General features: G+C 38.0%; 1 protein-coding gene across 4 annotated transcripts in view; it reads left to right on the top strand.

Annotated features, from left to right (window-relative positions):
• Window positions 1–52: 52 nt before the first annotated feature.
• Window positions 53–15794, top strand: part of FANCD2 (FA complementation group D2) — a 51020-nt gene continuing 35278 nt past the window's right edge. The window contains exons 1-14 of one of the 4 annotated variants that reach the window (XM_061396213.1): window positions 53–248; window positions 1644–1734; window positions 3365–3505; window positions 4037–4104; window positions 4274–4377; window positions 4767–4827; window positions 5655–5707; window positions 8193–8271; window positions 9318–9442; window positions 10468–10555; window positions 11093–11197; window positions 11699–11799; window positions 12180–12288; window positions 12481–12516. In XM_061396213.1, the coding sequence (XP_061252197.1) occupies window positions 1671–1734; window positions 3365–3505; window positions 4037–4104; window positions 4274–4377; window positions 4767–4827; window positions 5655–5707; window positions 8193–8271; window positions 9318–9442; window positions 10468–10555; window positions 11093–11197; window positions 11699–11799; window positions 12180–12288; window positions 12481–12516 (1134 nt within the window). In that variant the 5' untranslated portion in view covers window positions 53–248; window positions 1644–1670. Of the gene's footprint in view, window positions 249–1643; window positions 1735–3364; window positions 3506–4036; window positions 4105–4273; window positions 4378–4766; window positions 4828–5654; window positions 5708–8192; window positions 8272–9317; window positions 9443–10467; window positions 10556–11092; window positions 11198–11698; window positions 11800–12179; window positions 12289–12480; window positions 12517–15794 lie in introns of those variants that run through there. The other 3 variants (XM_061396214.1, XM_061396215.1, XM_061396216.1) reach the window with 3 other exon arrangements.

The raw sequence follows: 15794 nt of genomic DNA, 5'->3' as shown, positions 1-15794 counted from the left end.
CATGGCGAGGGCGCGCTGAAGTGGCGTCAATGTGGCGTCAGTGTGGCGTCCTACCGGCGGGAAAGTCGAAGAGGCGGGCCGGCGACGTCTTCTCCGCCGGTGACTGGAGCAGCGGTCGTCGTCTCTCGAGGCCTCGAGAACTTACGGCCTGGTTTCTCGGTCCCAACAGAGCCTGGCCTTTCCCTCTGAGCCTCCGTGCCCTCAACCTCAGCTTCTTCAGCTATCTAGTCGCGGGATAATACCTCCAGGTACCTTCCTGCGTCGTTAAAAAGACGAAATGAGGAGAGACTTCACCCCCATCCCCGCCCCCCGCCCCTCCCCGGAGGACCTAGTCCAGACAGCCCTCCGGGTTTCCCCGGGTTTGAGGCTGCTGGACTGGTTAGCAGGTGTTAAGGGCGTGTTCCCTGAAGTCCAGAGGCCATGACTTGCCTTAGTTTTTCCTTCTGTAGAATGGTTGAGAATGCTTATAAATGTAAACGAGGCAAAGTATATAAAAAAAATGCTTAGCATGACGCTTGGTAAGTAGTAAATGGTAAGTATTGTTGGAAGCCACTATTATGGGTGGTAGTTAAGAAGCAGGTAGATCCTGGAGCCGGACTGCTAAATTGGAATCTCAGCTCTGCCACTGAATCTGAGAATAATGGGGGGGGGGGGGGGGGTGCGTGTGCGTGTGCGTGTTCGTGTGTGTAGGCGCTCTTGTGCGCCCGTACGCTCAGTGCGTCAGTCATGCCCCAGTCTGCAACTGCGTAGACTGTGGCCCGCCGGGCTCCTCTGTTCATGGAATTTTCCAGGCAGAAATACTGGAGTGGATTGCCATTTCCTACTGCAGGGGATCTTCCCGATCCAGGGATTGAACTCAGGTGTCTTTAGAGTAATGGTACCTACCTCAAAAAGTTTTGTGAGAAATAAAGGAAGTATTAGATATAAAAGACTTAGTAGTTTTTGTTAGATATTAATATTTACCTTCCTGCCAGCTATTCTCATTTAGCGAATATTCTCAGAAATTTTTTTCTTTAATGCTAGGTACCATGCTGGGCCCTAGGGATACCTGAGATAAACAACACTGGATTCCTGCTCTCAAGGAGCCCCTCAGTCTAGTGTGTTCTAAGGTTTCTTACATATACTCTGGAGCAGGAAAGCTGGAGGAGTAATCTCCTTTGGGGATAGGAGTCCAGTTTTCAAGGAAGAAGACATTTGATTGAGACTTTAAGGAGATGGAGTAATTTCCAGGCAGATAACAGCATTTCAGTTGGAGCAGGAATCATTTTTGGTTCACAAATGTAACCCCAACACCTAGCCCAGTCCTCAACATTGGAGTTTTGGATTAATGAGTTAAAGGAATAGTAGATTGGGGCTAAATGGTGAAGGATCTTCAATGTCAGAGAACTATGGGTTTTATTCTTCAGCAAGAGAAAAGTGATCTGGCTAAAGAGGCAACTAGGTAAACAAGTCGTGAAAGTAAGCAAGTATTGACCAGAAAGAGGAGTTGAAATTTTCTCAAGATCTGGCTTTAGATAGCATTTTGTGAAGTCTTTGGTTTTGGATAGAGCATTAATTGTTTTCTTTGAGCTAATATTTTTAACTTCTCAGAATTTATCTAGCTTCTACAGAGTAACTTATGTTCTCTGATTTGTTCTGCAAAGTAATTTAACTGAAGAAGACTGGTCAGAATGATTTCCAAAAGAAAACTATCAGTGTCAGAGAATAAAGAGAGCCTGACAGAAGATGCCTCTGGTAAGTGTCTAATCATTTGTTGCTTTATTTTTTGTAGCAAATGTGTGAGGCACTAAAAGGGGTATAAAGTTCCTCCTTTCAAGTGTTGGGAGTCATCAAGTCTTAATAGATAGGACACACACAGTCCAGTGTCAAGAGATTTGGAATTTCTACCTCTAATTGCATGTATGACTTTGGGCATGCCTATAGTCTGTGAGCTTCAGTCTCCACATAAGTGGAATCTACAGACGTAAGAACTTATCTATCGTACGTCCTTCAGGTGCTGGGACACAAAGATAACTACATAGTCCGTGCTTAGTCGTCAGTCGTGTCCAACTGTTTGCAGCCCCATGGACTGCAACCCACCAGGCTCCTCTGTCCTTGGGGATTCTCCTGGCAAGAATACTGGAATGAGTTGTCATGCCCTCCAGGGGGTCTTCCCAACTCAAGGATTGAACCCAGGTCTCCCGCATTGCAGGCGGATTCTGTACCAACTGAGCCACCAGGGAAGCCCCAAACAATTGTTATGTTAGTCACTCAGTCGTTTCCGATTCATCGGGACCCTCATGGACTGTAGCCCACCAGGCTCCTCTGTCTATGGAGTTCTCCAGGCAAGAATACTGGAGTGTGTAGCCATTCCGTTCTCCAGGGGATCTTCCTGACCCAGGGATTAAACCTGGGTCTCCTGTGTTGCAAGCAGCTTCTTTACCATCTGAGCCACCAGGGAAGCCCCTAACCCTTTAAAAATCTTATGGTCATCTTTCCTCCCTTAAAAAAATTTATGATCTCAATAAATGTTGTGATGGTGATACAGAAAGGAATAGCATCATATCAAAGCAAACACGCCAGAGGCAAAGAAAGAGGACAGACTCTGTCTATAATGAGAATGCAACTGACAGAAGCCCTAAGTATTCCTACGAGAAGTGGTTGATAGTCTTTTGTTTATTATATTCATCTACTCTATTAAGGCAATTCTAACATTGCTTCATTAAGGGAGAAGAGTAGATAATCATACTGAACCTCAGGTACCTTTTTGTTTATGTTTGCTTATTTTTTTTAATTACTTCTCATGGAATGAAAGCCTTGGGGTGAAATCAGTCTGGACTTTGTACTCAAAGATAAGACGTAGGCGAATCTGTCGCATTCTTCCACCTCTGCATCCTTATCATTGGTTCTCAAGCTTCGGTGGGAGTAAGGATTATTACCTGCAGAATATGAATTATTAAAAATTTAGATTCCCAGGCTCTAGCCTTGAAATTTTGATTTTGTACGTCTGGGATGTGACCTAAGAATATGCTTCCAATAAGCTTCTCAGTGATTCTAATGCAGTGGTTTGTAGAGTACATGAGAGACCCTGGCTGCTTTAGAATTTGGGTGGAAACCATTTCTATGGTTATTCTTGTTAGAGGTGGCATATTTTGAATTCTTCAAAAGAAAACTTAATAGGTGAAAATAATTCTGTTTGTTAATTGTTTTGTTTGTCTGCAAGCCATTATTGCTGACCCTTGTTAGAGATAAAATTTCACTGCAGCATCAGTTCCAGTATAGTCTCTCAGGGACCCATCAACTATCCTAGGTATTGTTCTAGGGTTTACATTTTAAGCTTTGCTCTACTCTTTGTCGAATTCTTGACATTTTTTTCAATTTTCAGAAGCCAGGAAGCAACCACTTTCCAAAAAGACAAAGAAATCTCATGTTCACAATGAAGTTGAAGAAAATGACAATGTCTTTGTAAAGTTTCTTAAGGCATCAGGAATTACTCTTAAAACCGGAGAGAGTCAGAACCAACTAGGTAATGTTTTAATGAAAATCTTTTATCTGGGTATAGTGAAAGGGCTCAGAACTGAATAATGGATTTTCTAGAGAGGCAGTGAAGATTAGAAATGGGAGCACCATCTGTCTGGAGACAAGGATGAAACTGAAATTACATTTTAGTTAATGACTGTTAAGTAAAGTATGTCTAATTCTTTTTTTTTTTTTTAAGAATGTTATATATAGTATTACTTTGTTTTCTTGTGAAAAAATAAATACCCAGAGAGTATTTATCTGGGTCAGAATTAATTTCAGAGGAAAATTTATAAATAAAGCCATATAAGGCCCTACTTTAGGAGCATAGATTATCCCATTCAGTTAAGGGTATGGCATCTTTTTAAAATACTTAGTAGCTATCCTTTACTAATGCTAATTCTGTTCTGCTGTGAGTTTATTAGGTTGGGAATACCTTTATTGGTTTCATCAGACAGGAACCTAGGTCTTAGGAAAGGGAGACAATAGTCAGGAGTGTTCAAGACACTGGGGACCAACTCGTCTTCTTTTCTTATAGCTGTGGATCAAATCGTTTTCCAAAAGAAACTCTTTCAGACTCTGAGGAAACATCCTTCTTATCCCACAGTATGTATTTTCTCCCTAGTGCTGTTTTTTTTTTTTTTGCCAGCAGTACTCTTCAGTTGGGAATTTAAAGTCACTGGTATAAAGTTGAATGTGCTACAATGATTTTATTTAACCCACAGCAAATGTTAAACTAAAATTTTTACTCTTGTTTTCTTTGAATGTTACCAAGATAATAGAAGAGTTCGTTAGTGGCCTGGAGTCTTACATTGAGGACCAGGACAGTTTCAGGAACTGCCTTTTGTCTTGTGAACGTGTGCAGGATGAGGAAACCAGGTGTGGAGATGAGTCGTCGAGTCTTGCTGAAATTTTACACCAGTTGGATTGGGGGGTGTGGGGAGGTTGGATAGAATGCAGGTTTTTTTTTAATTTGGTTTTGATTTATAGCTCTCTTTTTCTCAGAGTTTTAGCCTAACCTTTAAATTATTAAGTTCAGGATACTAAGAATCCAGAATGTTTTTTAAAATGTATCTCACCTCTGTTGGTGAAAATTTCAACTCTTTACCTCTCTGTGACTTAAGAACTGTCTTCTCATGTGCTGTATTTCTTCTCCAACAGGATAGTTTCTCCTAAAAAATTACATATTTAACCAATTTTATGGACAAAGGATAATAAAAACCGTAACACAAAACAGAAAACAAATTTCTCTCTTTTTTTTTTAACAGCACGGGCACATCTTACTGTAAGAGCCTCATTAAATTGCTTCTGGGGATTGACACATTACAGGTGAGGCTGTGCCACTTTTTGTGTGAACATCTCATGGATGTGATTTGTGGTGTATGCCCAAGTATAAATGGCTGGAGCATGGGGTAGAGCAGGGGTAATAGAAGCATTTGAGTTTGTAGCAGTTTCCCACAGCCCTGTTGCTGAGATGAATCTGGAGAGCAATATCTGTGGTTTGGACTGAGCTGATTTGCCTATTGTATCCTGAAGTCTCGTTTGTCCGGTCAGCCTCTGCTTCCTGTTTTGTAAAGCTTCATGCTATGTGGTCTGTATACCACGTATGTCTCTGCTATATTCACATCTGCATCATCTCCCATTTAGCTTTGTATTTGCTTATTAACTAGATTTTGCCATTTTCCTTCTCTCTGCCTCTCTAGTAGACAGTCTGTCCCACTGTTAATCTTAGCATTTTTTCCTTTTCATTGGAAATCTTGAATATCACTTAGTTTACTTAAATCTATAGGAACTCTCTTGTTCCCCTGAAGAGAAATCTTTCTTGCAAACTATTTGATAATCTGTTAAAATTTGCATGTCATGGGTTAACAGTTCTCATTATAATTAATCATACTATTGATTATCTGATTATTTTAGTGTTGCCTTGATAGTCATTTTGCAATTTTTCAGAGGGTGGGTTATTGACAGATTTTTGTATTCCAGCAGGTTCTGTTCAAAATATAGGCAGCATTCATGTGGACATTCTTAAAAATGAGCATTTCAATTATAGCAGGTTTTTGCCTCCAAGAATCTTGATGGAGAGAATTACCGCTGGTTGTACATTTCTTTTGTACATTTCGAGACCATCTCCTAACTCCCTATGTCTTCTTTTTTAGCCTGCCATTATCAAAGTCTTATTTGAAAAGTTGCCAGAATTTCTTTTTGAAAAGTAAGTGAAGTTATACATCCTGGTGTACTTACGTTTCTCTGAAAAGATTGCTCTGAAACATCATTGGTACCTCTGAAGATCATATTTATCATGACTCCAGATTTTTAAGTAACTACTCAAGTTTAACTGTGGTGACTCTTTTGAAATTTTAGTAGCGTGTCTTATGTATTCCTAGAAGAATGCACGATAAACTGGTGGTAGTGATTGTTTCCAAGGAGGGGAGCCAGTTGGCTGGAGTCAGATATTGTCTGAATGCTGTTCTTTACCTTTTCAGTTTTATACTGTACGTGTGCTGCCATTTTTTAGAAATGTACTTTAATGGTTAAGATTCCAGGCTTTCACTATCAGGGGCCCAGGTTTTATCCCTGTGTGGGGACTAATATCCTGCAAGCCATATGACATGGCCAAAAAAGAAAAACAAACACAGTTTGTTTGTTTTATTAAAAAAAAAAAGTTAGGAAAAAAGAGCAGCCTAATAGAAAAGTAGATAAAGATCATGAATAGATAATTCACAGAGAAGAAATATAAGAGCATTAAATGTTTTTTTAATGCACAAGTTCTTTAATAATCAAAGATGACAATTTCAAATAATATTTTTTACTCTCAAAGGATCTCCCTTGTTGAGTGTAATTAACAAGCCAGTTCATACATCACTGGTAAACATATATAAAGCATTGTAATCACTCTGAAGATCAGGAGGTTGTGTGTATCATAACCTTAGATTTTGCTTTATGTTCAGCTGTACATCCTAATTTATCCTAAGGTAATAGCTCTGAATGAAAACAGTAATGAATATTATTGCTGTTTAAAATAAAAATTGTAAACAGATTTTTAAGTATAAGGGATTGGTTAAGTAAATTAGTATAGGGATATCATGTGGATATTAAAAATTGTAAAAAGGGTTATATAATACCATTTAATTAAAAAAATTCAGGTTGCAAGTCATATTTACAATTCACTCAATATTTTGTTAACAAAAATTCATACATATACATTTACATAGACATATGTATGTCAGTGATGGACATCTCTGGATGAGAGGATTTGGGTCATTTTAATTTTCTCCTTTTTAAAACGTGCCTTTTCAGTGTCTTATATGTAATAATAGTAAACTTGAAGGTTTATCTTTAAAAATTCATGCTTTGCCTAAATGGATTGCACTAGATGATTTGTGTCCTGGCTAGTCTTTTTTAGTAGTTAAACTTGACTATTATAAACAAAAATTGAAAGTGTTGTCAAGAAGAGGAGCTGGAGGTAATCCAAAACTTAGACATAGGAGGCTGGGAAGAAGGCAAAGACTGTCATCTTACGGGAAATAGTACTGAGTCAACTTTTTTTCATCCATATATGGATGGTTTTTAATACTTTCACAGACATAATCTCATCTGACCTAGGTTTCTATACCAGTAAAAAATATTCTGCTGTTTCAGTACTTATCACATCTAGGTAATTAGTTTTTACTTTTTAAAAATAATTTCTCTTACCCAATTTATTAATAATCTTTATTTTAAAAATTGTTCATGTATTTTAACAGATACTCTCCAGACCTTTCTTCCCCTCTCAACCCTCCCCAGATATAGTCATTAACAGTTCAGTGCATCTTCTTCCAGACATCTTTCTCAACATATATGCATATGTCCTATGTTTTTTTGGTATCATCTGTGTGTCTAGCACAGCGTGCAACCCGTGGTTAATGTTTCATTTCAGTTCAGTCACTCAGTCGTGTCCTACTCTTTGCGATCCCATGAATTGCAGCACGCCAGGCCTCCCTGTCCATCACCAACTCCCGGAGTTCACTCAAACTCATGTTCATCGAGTCGGTGATGCCATCCAGCCATCTCATCCTCTGTCATCAACTTCTTCTCCTGCCCCCAATCCCTCCCAGCATCAGTCTTTTCCAATGAGTCAACTCTTCGCATGAGGTGGTCACAGTGCTGGAGTTCCAGCTTTAGCATCATTCCTTCCAAAGAAATCCCAGGGCTAATCTCCTTCAGAATGGACTGGTTGGATCTCCTTGCAGTCCAAGGGACTCTCAAGAGTCTTCCCCAGCACCACAGTTCAAAAGCATCAATTCTTCGGTGCTCAGCTTTCTTAACAGTCCAACTCTCACATCCATACATGACCACTGGAAAAACCATAGCCTTCACTGGATGGACCTTTGTTGGCAAAGTAATGTCTCTGCTTTTTAATATGCTGTCTAGTTTGGTCATAACTTTCCTTCCAAGGAGTAAGCGTCTTTTAATTTCATGGCTGCAGTCACCATCTGCAGTGATTTTGGAGCCCCCAAAAATAAAGTCTGGCACTGTTTCCCCATCTATTTCCCATGAAGTGATATGACCAGATGCCATGATCTTCATTTTCTGAATGTTGAACTTTAAGCCAATGTTAATTGAATGACTGAGATGTTATATGCAGTATTAATGTTTGCTGCTGTGTAGGTCAGACAGGCTATGTTCCTGATTTTTCATCCACTCTAACATTTCAGAGTGAACAGTGATGGAATCAGCATGCCTCGACTCATCATCAATCAGCTAAAGTGGCTGGACCGAGTTGTGGATAGTAAGGTAGGCTTGGGTACTTTTTTGGTCTCTTGTCTTTAGAGAGTGCTTTCTGCACTTAACACCAAACCTTTGGAATTTGCAGGGTTTTTGCCTCTAAACAGGAAATTCATATTCTTCTATCCATTAGCTTTTTTAGCTTTCGTAGTTTGAAAGTCATGGTTATTTCATCCTTTAAATGTCTTCAAAAAACAGAAATATATCTCACTGTGATGGAAGTGAAGAGTCTTGTCCGACTCTGCAACCCCATGGATAGTCCATGGAATTCTCCAGGCCAGAATACTAGAGTGGGTAGCCTTTACTTTCTCCAAGGCATCTTCCCAACTGAGGGATTGAACCCAGGTCTCCTGCATTGCAGGCAGGTTCTTTACCAGCTTAGCCACTAGGGAAGCCCATAACTGTGATGACTGGATGTGATTTATTAAATTAATTATTTGTAAGGAATTCACGAATTTCTCAAAATACAGAGATTATTATGTTTTATTTCTCAAAAAAAGTGAGGTCTGAAACCATCCTACTTCACTGCAGATGTGTTGATTTAATTATATATTGAGGAGAATTTCTTTGGGAGTTTTGTTATTATGTACCTTGGTAAAGATGAATCTGTTTTGAGCCTTTTGCTTATTCTTTAGAGTTCTTAAAATCATTCTACTAAGTTTTGTCACATTCAAAGGCTAAATCTTTATTTGAAAGAACATACGTTTTGGAGTCTCATCTGGGCTGGAATTTTGGGTCTGGCACTTATTAATTGTGTATCCTTGAGCAACAGATCCCTACCTTTTAAAAAAGGAAATAGAGATGTAAATATTAAGTGAAATAAAGATATTAGATAATATGCCATCCGGCCTACTTTTTTTTTTTAATATAGATACCATCTCATTTATGAAAAATCTCTAGGTGATTTACTTCTGATTTTAGATTTTGAGCTTGGATGTATGTGTAGTTGTCATATTGTACACAAAATAATTCCAGCTCTATATTTTGGGAGTAGGAAGTCTTTCTCTATTCTGGATACTGTGTTACAGTTCTTATAATAGTGTCCTCCACTGCAGGATCTTACCACCAAGATCATGCAGCTGATCAGTGTTGCTCCGCTGTGCCTACAACATGACTTTGTCATCAGCCTACCTGAGATCCTAGGGGATTCCCAGCATGCTGATGTGGGGAAAGAGCTCAGGTGGGTAAGCACCTTGTTGCCAGCTTGAGCAAGCCTTCACTCTGGGAGCCTATTGCCGCAGTATAAAAAGAGTAATAATACTGTGTTTCTGTATAAAAGAGAATGATACTTGTCTTACTGGGATATTGAATGTGGCTTGTTTTTTCTAATAATATATATTTAAGTAGGTGTATGTATCTGTTGTGAATATGAAGTCTGGCTTAGGATTAGGTATATAAATTTGATCTGTGGAGACGTAAACTTTCCTTTATTAGCATTTTTTTTTGTTTTGTTAGCATTTCCTGTACCCACGGGTGTCCTCAATCATGACTGCACATCCAGATGGTTTGTGGAACCTATTAAACATCAACGTTCTTTGGTCCCTAAATGATTAATTCTAGTGCCCATTGTTGTGTCAGATCCATTGCTTTCTGACATTTATGTGAAAAATTCTCATTGATAGAGCAGTAACAAAGAAGGGGTAATGCAACTGTGTATTTATCCTAGAAGTAATTAAAAACTTCAATTTGTAATACCTCCTTTTCTGTAGTTATCTGTAAAGCTATCTCCGAAAAGGTCTAGAGATTTCTTGCCTTTGTACTTTCGGGCAGACTGCTCCTTCTGTGTATAGCCTTATACCCCTCCCTTTGCCTGCCTGTCCTTTTGTATAACTTTCTCTTAGAATCCATTGCTGTCCTTCTCTACTCTATGCTACTGTAGCACCCTGCACATATAGGTATCATATTTATCCCACTTCATTGTAATTGTGGCTTTTCTTTTTCCTTTTCTGAGGAAGGATATGGACCAAATCTCAACAGTGGTTTCTTCTGAGTAGAGGGTATGATGAGATAGGGTTTCTTGTTGTTTGAATTTTTCAAAATGTGCATGTATTTTTTTTACTCAAGAGAATTTTAATGAAACATACTACAAATAGAATTTAATGGGAGCTAAGTATATCCTCTCTTCCCATCCTTGGATGATTTTCCCAAGTCATTACTTGCTCAATTCTGTTAAAAGTTGGATAATTTCTTTTCCACTGTTCCCAGCGACCTTCTAACAGAGAATACTCTGCTCACCGTCCCGATCCTGGATGTCCTTTCTAGCCTCCAACTTGAGTCAAAGCTCCTGACTAAGGTATGGAGGACTTTGCTCTCCAGAAACAGAACTAGTCTTCTCACCTCCCAGAACCGATATCAGTCATTCATTGCCCTGGACCAATTGTATATAATGAAAATTTCATTTTGAAACAGTGCTGAAAGACACCTATTCTTTTTTTTTTTTTTTTTGGTGAATTTTATGTGCTACGCTGTGATAGATGAACTGTTTGTTTTTAAGCCGTAAATTTTAGTGGAAGTTGTCTGTGTTGCCTGCATATTTACAAACTGTTCCCATAGGAATAACAAATTTTTATGGCTTTCTGTAACCAGTGGAAAATTCAGACTCCAAAATGTAAGATAATAACTTTCATATTAATCGCCTCTCTGTTTTTGAAGAAGCCGTAGCATTAACAGTTGAGAGCTGGTAATTTGGAAAAAAGTAAAATGTGTTTTTCTTCTGAAAGTGCAAGTGAGAAGCTGAGAGAAATAATTTTTCTAATTTTACCTAATGAGTCATTACTAGATTGTGATATTAACATGGAAATATGTAAGATTTTGTGTTTTTTGTGTTTAGGTCCGCCAGTTAGTGATGGGTAAGCTGTCATCTGTCAGTTTGGACGACTTACCTGTGATCATCAAATTCATTCTTCATTCCGTAACCCCCACAGATGCACTTGAGGTACTCTGCTGTTTCCTAACAAACACTAGGGTATTAGATCCTGGACAGTACAGAGAATAGTTGTGGTGCTCTTGTGAAACTCAGCAGTGAAAAGAAGCCTAACCTAGAGGAAAATATATCAAGATAAATTGTTTAAAAGGTTCTGATTCCTCTTCTCTGTCCTGAAACTAACTGATAATGCTAATTAGTCCAGATAGTATTCAAGGGAGAGAATGGATCTACTAGTCAGACTTATTGTTCTGTTTTAGCCGCTATAGGTTATATTTGCTATTTCAGTGTAATGCCTCAAGGAATTCTGGACTTTTAAGGAGCATGACGTACTGTAGTTGCATTAGTTATTTTCATCAACTGTCTCTTTCAAACTGCATTGTTTAATAATTCATTTAATAATTCTTCCTCAGTCTTTGAGGAGAATGTTATGATTCTTCTGTTGGAAAAATAGATTGTGCCTAGCTGCTGTGAATGATCAGAACACACAGCTAACACATTTATTTGCTGTAGGTAATTTCTGAGCTTCGAGAGAAGTTGGATCTGCAGCACTGTATTTTGCCTTCACAGTTCCAGGTTTCTCTAAGCAGGTTGAGAAATAAAGGACAAACAAGGTATAAACTCATGGACAGTTACCACCCTTTTTCTCACATGAGCAAGGAAAGTTTTTTGACATTTATTGTGGAGCCAGGACAGAAGATCTTAATATTTACAACTACAAATTATGTAGTAATATCATAATAATATATTACTATTATTTTTCAAATAATATTTATATGTATAAGTATGTATATGTACATGAGTGAGTGTGTGTGTGTGTGTGTATTCCCTTTGCTATTCACATCAATCTCTGATAGACTGCAATAAATTTTTATTAGCTATTTTACACATGAAATTGTGAATAGTTTTAAGGCACATGCCTAGTAAGCAGGAATCTAGATCTTACAGGTCCTTCTCTGGTAAGAAGGATTTCCTTTCCCTCTGCTACTTGTAGTTTTTCAGGAAATCAAGAAAATAGCAGTCAAGACTGTGTTACTCTTCTCTTCGATGTAATAAAGTCAGCTATTAGATATGAGAAAATCATTTCAGAAGCCTGGATTAAGGTGAGTGAGATCTTTGAACATTGAGGAAGAAGTGGCTGGCAATCAGTCATGGATATATAAGTAAAGGTAGTTGAAATAAAAGTCTTGAAAGTCAATCAAGTAGAAATAATAGATGATGGTTTGCCAGATGAGCAGATTGGTTCAAACGTGTTCTTATGTGTTGTAATATTTTTGTGACCCTTGTTTTTCCAGGCAATTGAAAGGACCCCCTCGGAGGCTGAACACAAGGTAATGTTCCTCTTCTATGAATGTTAAATATTATAGATGTAAAATTAGTGATATTGCCTGGCTTTCCTCCCTGCTGTTTGGCCTGGGATCTTCCAGTCATCCTTTTGCAGCTGCTGTGCTGCTGCTGCTGCTAAGTCACTTCAGTCGTGTCCGACTCTGTGCGACCCCATAGACGGCAGCCCACCAGGCTCCCCCATCCCTGGGATTCTCCAGGCAAGAACACTGGAGTGGGTTGCCATTTCCTTCTCCAATGCATAAAAGTGAAAAGTGAAAGTGAAGTCGTTCAGTCGTGTCCTAGCGACCCCATGGATTGCAGCCCACCAGGCTCCTCCATCCATGGGATAGGAAGATAATCTGAAAGGATGGCTTGCCAGATGGTCTTTATTCTGGCAATACAATGAAATAAAATATCCACAAGGGGAAGTAGTAATATTCCAAACAGTCACAGTGAACTGCAGTCAAAGAAGCTCCCATGAGGAGATGAGCACTGGAGTCACCTGGGTCATGAGTCAGGTGTTTAGGTCCCTCTGTCTGATTGCCCTTCCTCCAGTTTCACATGGAATTGTCAAGATAGTAGCATTTCATGTTTTACTTTCTTTTACCTGATGAGTGAATCAAACAGTCCATCTGTTATCAGGGTCATGATACTGAGTCTGTCTTAACTCTGGAAATGCTTTCTTCAGTCAGGAAGCCAGAAGATTGAGTTCCTTATGTGCTGATTGGTTCCGTTTAAGGATATTCTTTAGTTGAAATCTCTTGTTTTGGGGGGTTTTGTTAGTTGAATTATTCAGTTGTTGGATGACTATTTTGAAAGCTGTTGTGATATTGAATAAAATAATGAAAAACTCATTTTTTTTGTGGTGGCAGGATAGGAGGGTGATCAGAATATCCAAGACAACTATTATTGCATAACCCTTGGCTTCCTGCATAGCTATTTTTACTGATTTCTATTCATTGTATAAATATAATTTTGTGTTCTGACTTTTTTCTCTTCACATTGTGTCATAAATGTTTTATGTGCTTCTGCATTGTCTATTTTCATTTTTAATAGCTGTATTTTCTGCTATAATCTATCCTAATTTTTGTGTCTGAGTTGGGCCATCAGTGAAAGGATGTCCCAAGTAATTTGTTGTTTTTTGTTTTTATTAATTAGAGCATCTAACAATATATGTTAATGTTAATTGAGATAAAGTTGATAAATTGATAATATTATATTAGACATACAATGCAAGGATTTGTTATTTGTATAAGTCATTTGCAAAATGATCACTGCAATAGTGGTTAATTTCCATCACCGTACACTGCTAGTACAAGTTTTTTTATTTGTGGTAAGAACTTGCAAGATCTACTCTCTTAGCAGCTTTCAGATGTGTGATACAGTATCAGTAACTATATTCACCATGCTGTACGTTACATCCCTGTGACTTAATTATTTTATAACTGAAATTTGTACTTTGACTCATTTTACCAATTCCTTCCCATCACCTCTGGCAACCACCAATTTATTCTCTGTTACTGTAAATTCATTTTTATTTTTTAGATTCCACATATAATTGAGATCATACAGTATTTGTCTTTCTCTGTCTGATGTATTTCAGAATGATACCCTCAGGGATCATCCATGTTGTTGCAGATAGCAAGATTTCATTCTTTTTTGTAGCTGAATAATAGTCTCTGTCTGTGTGTATCACATTTTCTTTATCCATTCCATCAGTGGACTCTTGAGTTGTTTCCATGTCTCAGTTATTGTAAATAATGCTCTAATGAACGTGGAGGTACAGATATCTTTGCAAATTAGTGTTTGTTTTCTTCGAATGCATAATCAGAAGTGGGATTGCTGGATCTATAGTAGTTCTATTTTTATTTTTTTGAGGCCCCTCCACACTGTTCTCCATAGTGGTTGTATCAATTTACATTCCCACCAACAGTGCACAAGGGTTCCCTTTGCTGTCACTCCTTTATTACTTTTGTCTTACATTTGTTATTCTTTGTCCTTTTGATTATAGCCATTTTAACAGATGTGAAGTGATACTTCATTGTGGTTTTGATTTGCCTTTCCCTGATGTTTAGTGATGTTTTACATCTTTTCATGTTGGCTGGCTGGCTCTATGTCTTTGGAAGAATGACTGTTCAGATTCTCTGACCATCTTTTAATTGGATTGTATTTTTGTTGTTGAGTTGTGCAAGTTCCAAGTAGTTTGTTCTTTTCTTTTTTGTCCTGCTTGGCTTTTTAAAGTCTCCCTCTCCTTTTTTTTTTTTTTTAATTAAACATAGGTAATACAAACTAATTGGGGAGGGAGAAACATCACAAGTATCTAAATATCTGTAAAATAAAGTTTACCTCCAATCTCTGTGCCACTCTTCTGGATTATTGTTCTTCCAGATTATTATTTTTTTTTTTTTATTTTATTTTTAAACTTTACAATATTGTATTGTTTTGCCAAATATCGAAATGAATCCGCCACAGGTATACATGTGTTCCCCATCCTGAACCCTCCTCCCTCCCCATACCATCCCTCTGGGTCATCCCAGTGCATTCACATCCAAGTTGTATATGTGTGCAAGCACAAGCATGCTCACTCTTATATTTATGCTTATTTGTACTTGTATATTGTTTTTATACAAATGGAATCTTACTGTGATTATTGCAGATTGCTTTTCTTTTGCTTCACAATATATTGTGAATGTCCTTGTCAAAAAATATAGTGTATCTCATTTTTAATGGCCACATAATATGTTGAAAATGACCATTATAATTTATATAACCATGTTCAGATTGACATTTTCAGTCTCTAACTTTTCACAAAGTAATTTTCCTAATAATAATGAAAATATATACTGAATTTGGCAAGTGATTTTTTTTCTTTAATAAATGTGAAGCTATTCAAAGTTGTTTCTGTAATAATACTACTTTTACTTGTATTCCAATATTTTAAAAATAATTTTTTTTATTTATTTATTTTTGGCTGTACTGGCTTTTCATTGCTCCACATGCTTTGCTCTAGTTGCAGCGAGTGGAGACTACTCTCTAGTTGCCCTGCTCAAGCTTCTTATTGCAGTGGTTTCTCTTGTTGCAGAGCATGGACTCTTGGGCTTTTGGGGTTCAGTAGTCATGGCTCTGGGACCCTAAAGCACGGGCTAAGTAGTTGTGGCACATGGGTTTAGTTGCTCTGTGGCATATGAGATCTTCCCTCATCAGGAATTGAACCTGTGTCTTTTGCATTGGCGGGCAGATTCTTCACTACTAAGCCACCAGGGAAGCCCTTCAATATTTTCTT

The sequence above is a fragment of the Bos javanicus genome, chromosome 22 (assembly GCF_032452875.1).
Source record: "Bos javanicus breed banteng chromosome 22, ARS-OSU_banteng_1.0, whole genome shotgun sequence".
Taxonomy (NCBI): domain Eukaryota; kingdom Metazoa; phylum Chordata; class Mammalia; order Artiodactyla; family Bovidae; genus Bos; species Bos javanicus.
Note: the sequence above shows the minus strand (reverse complement) of the source record. Positions and strands in the feature narration are given on the sequence as shown.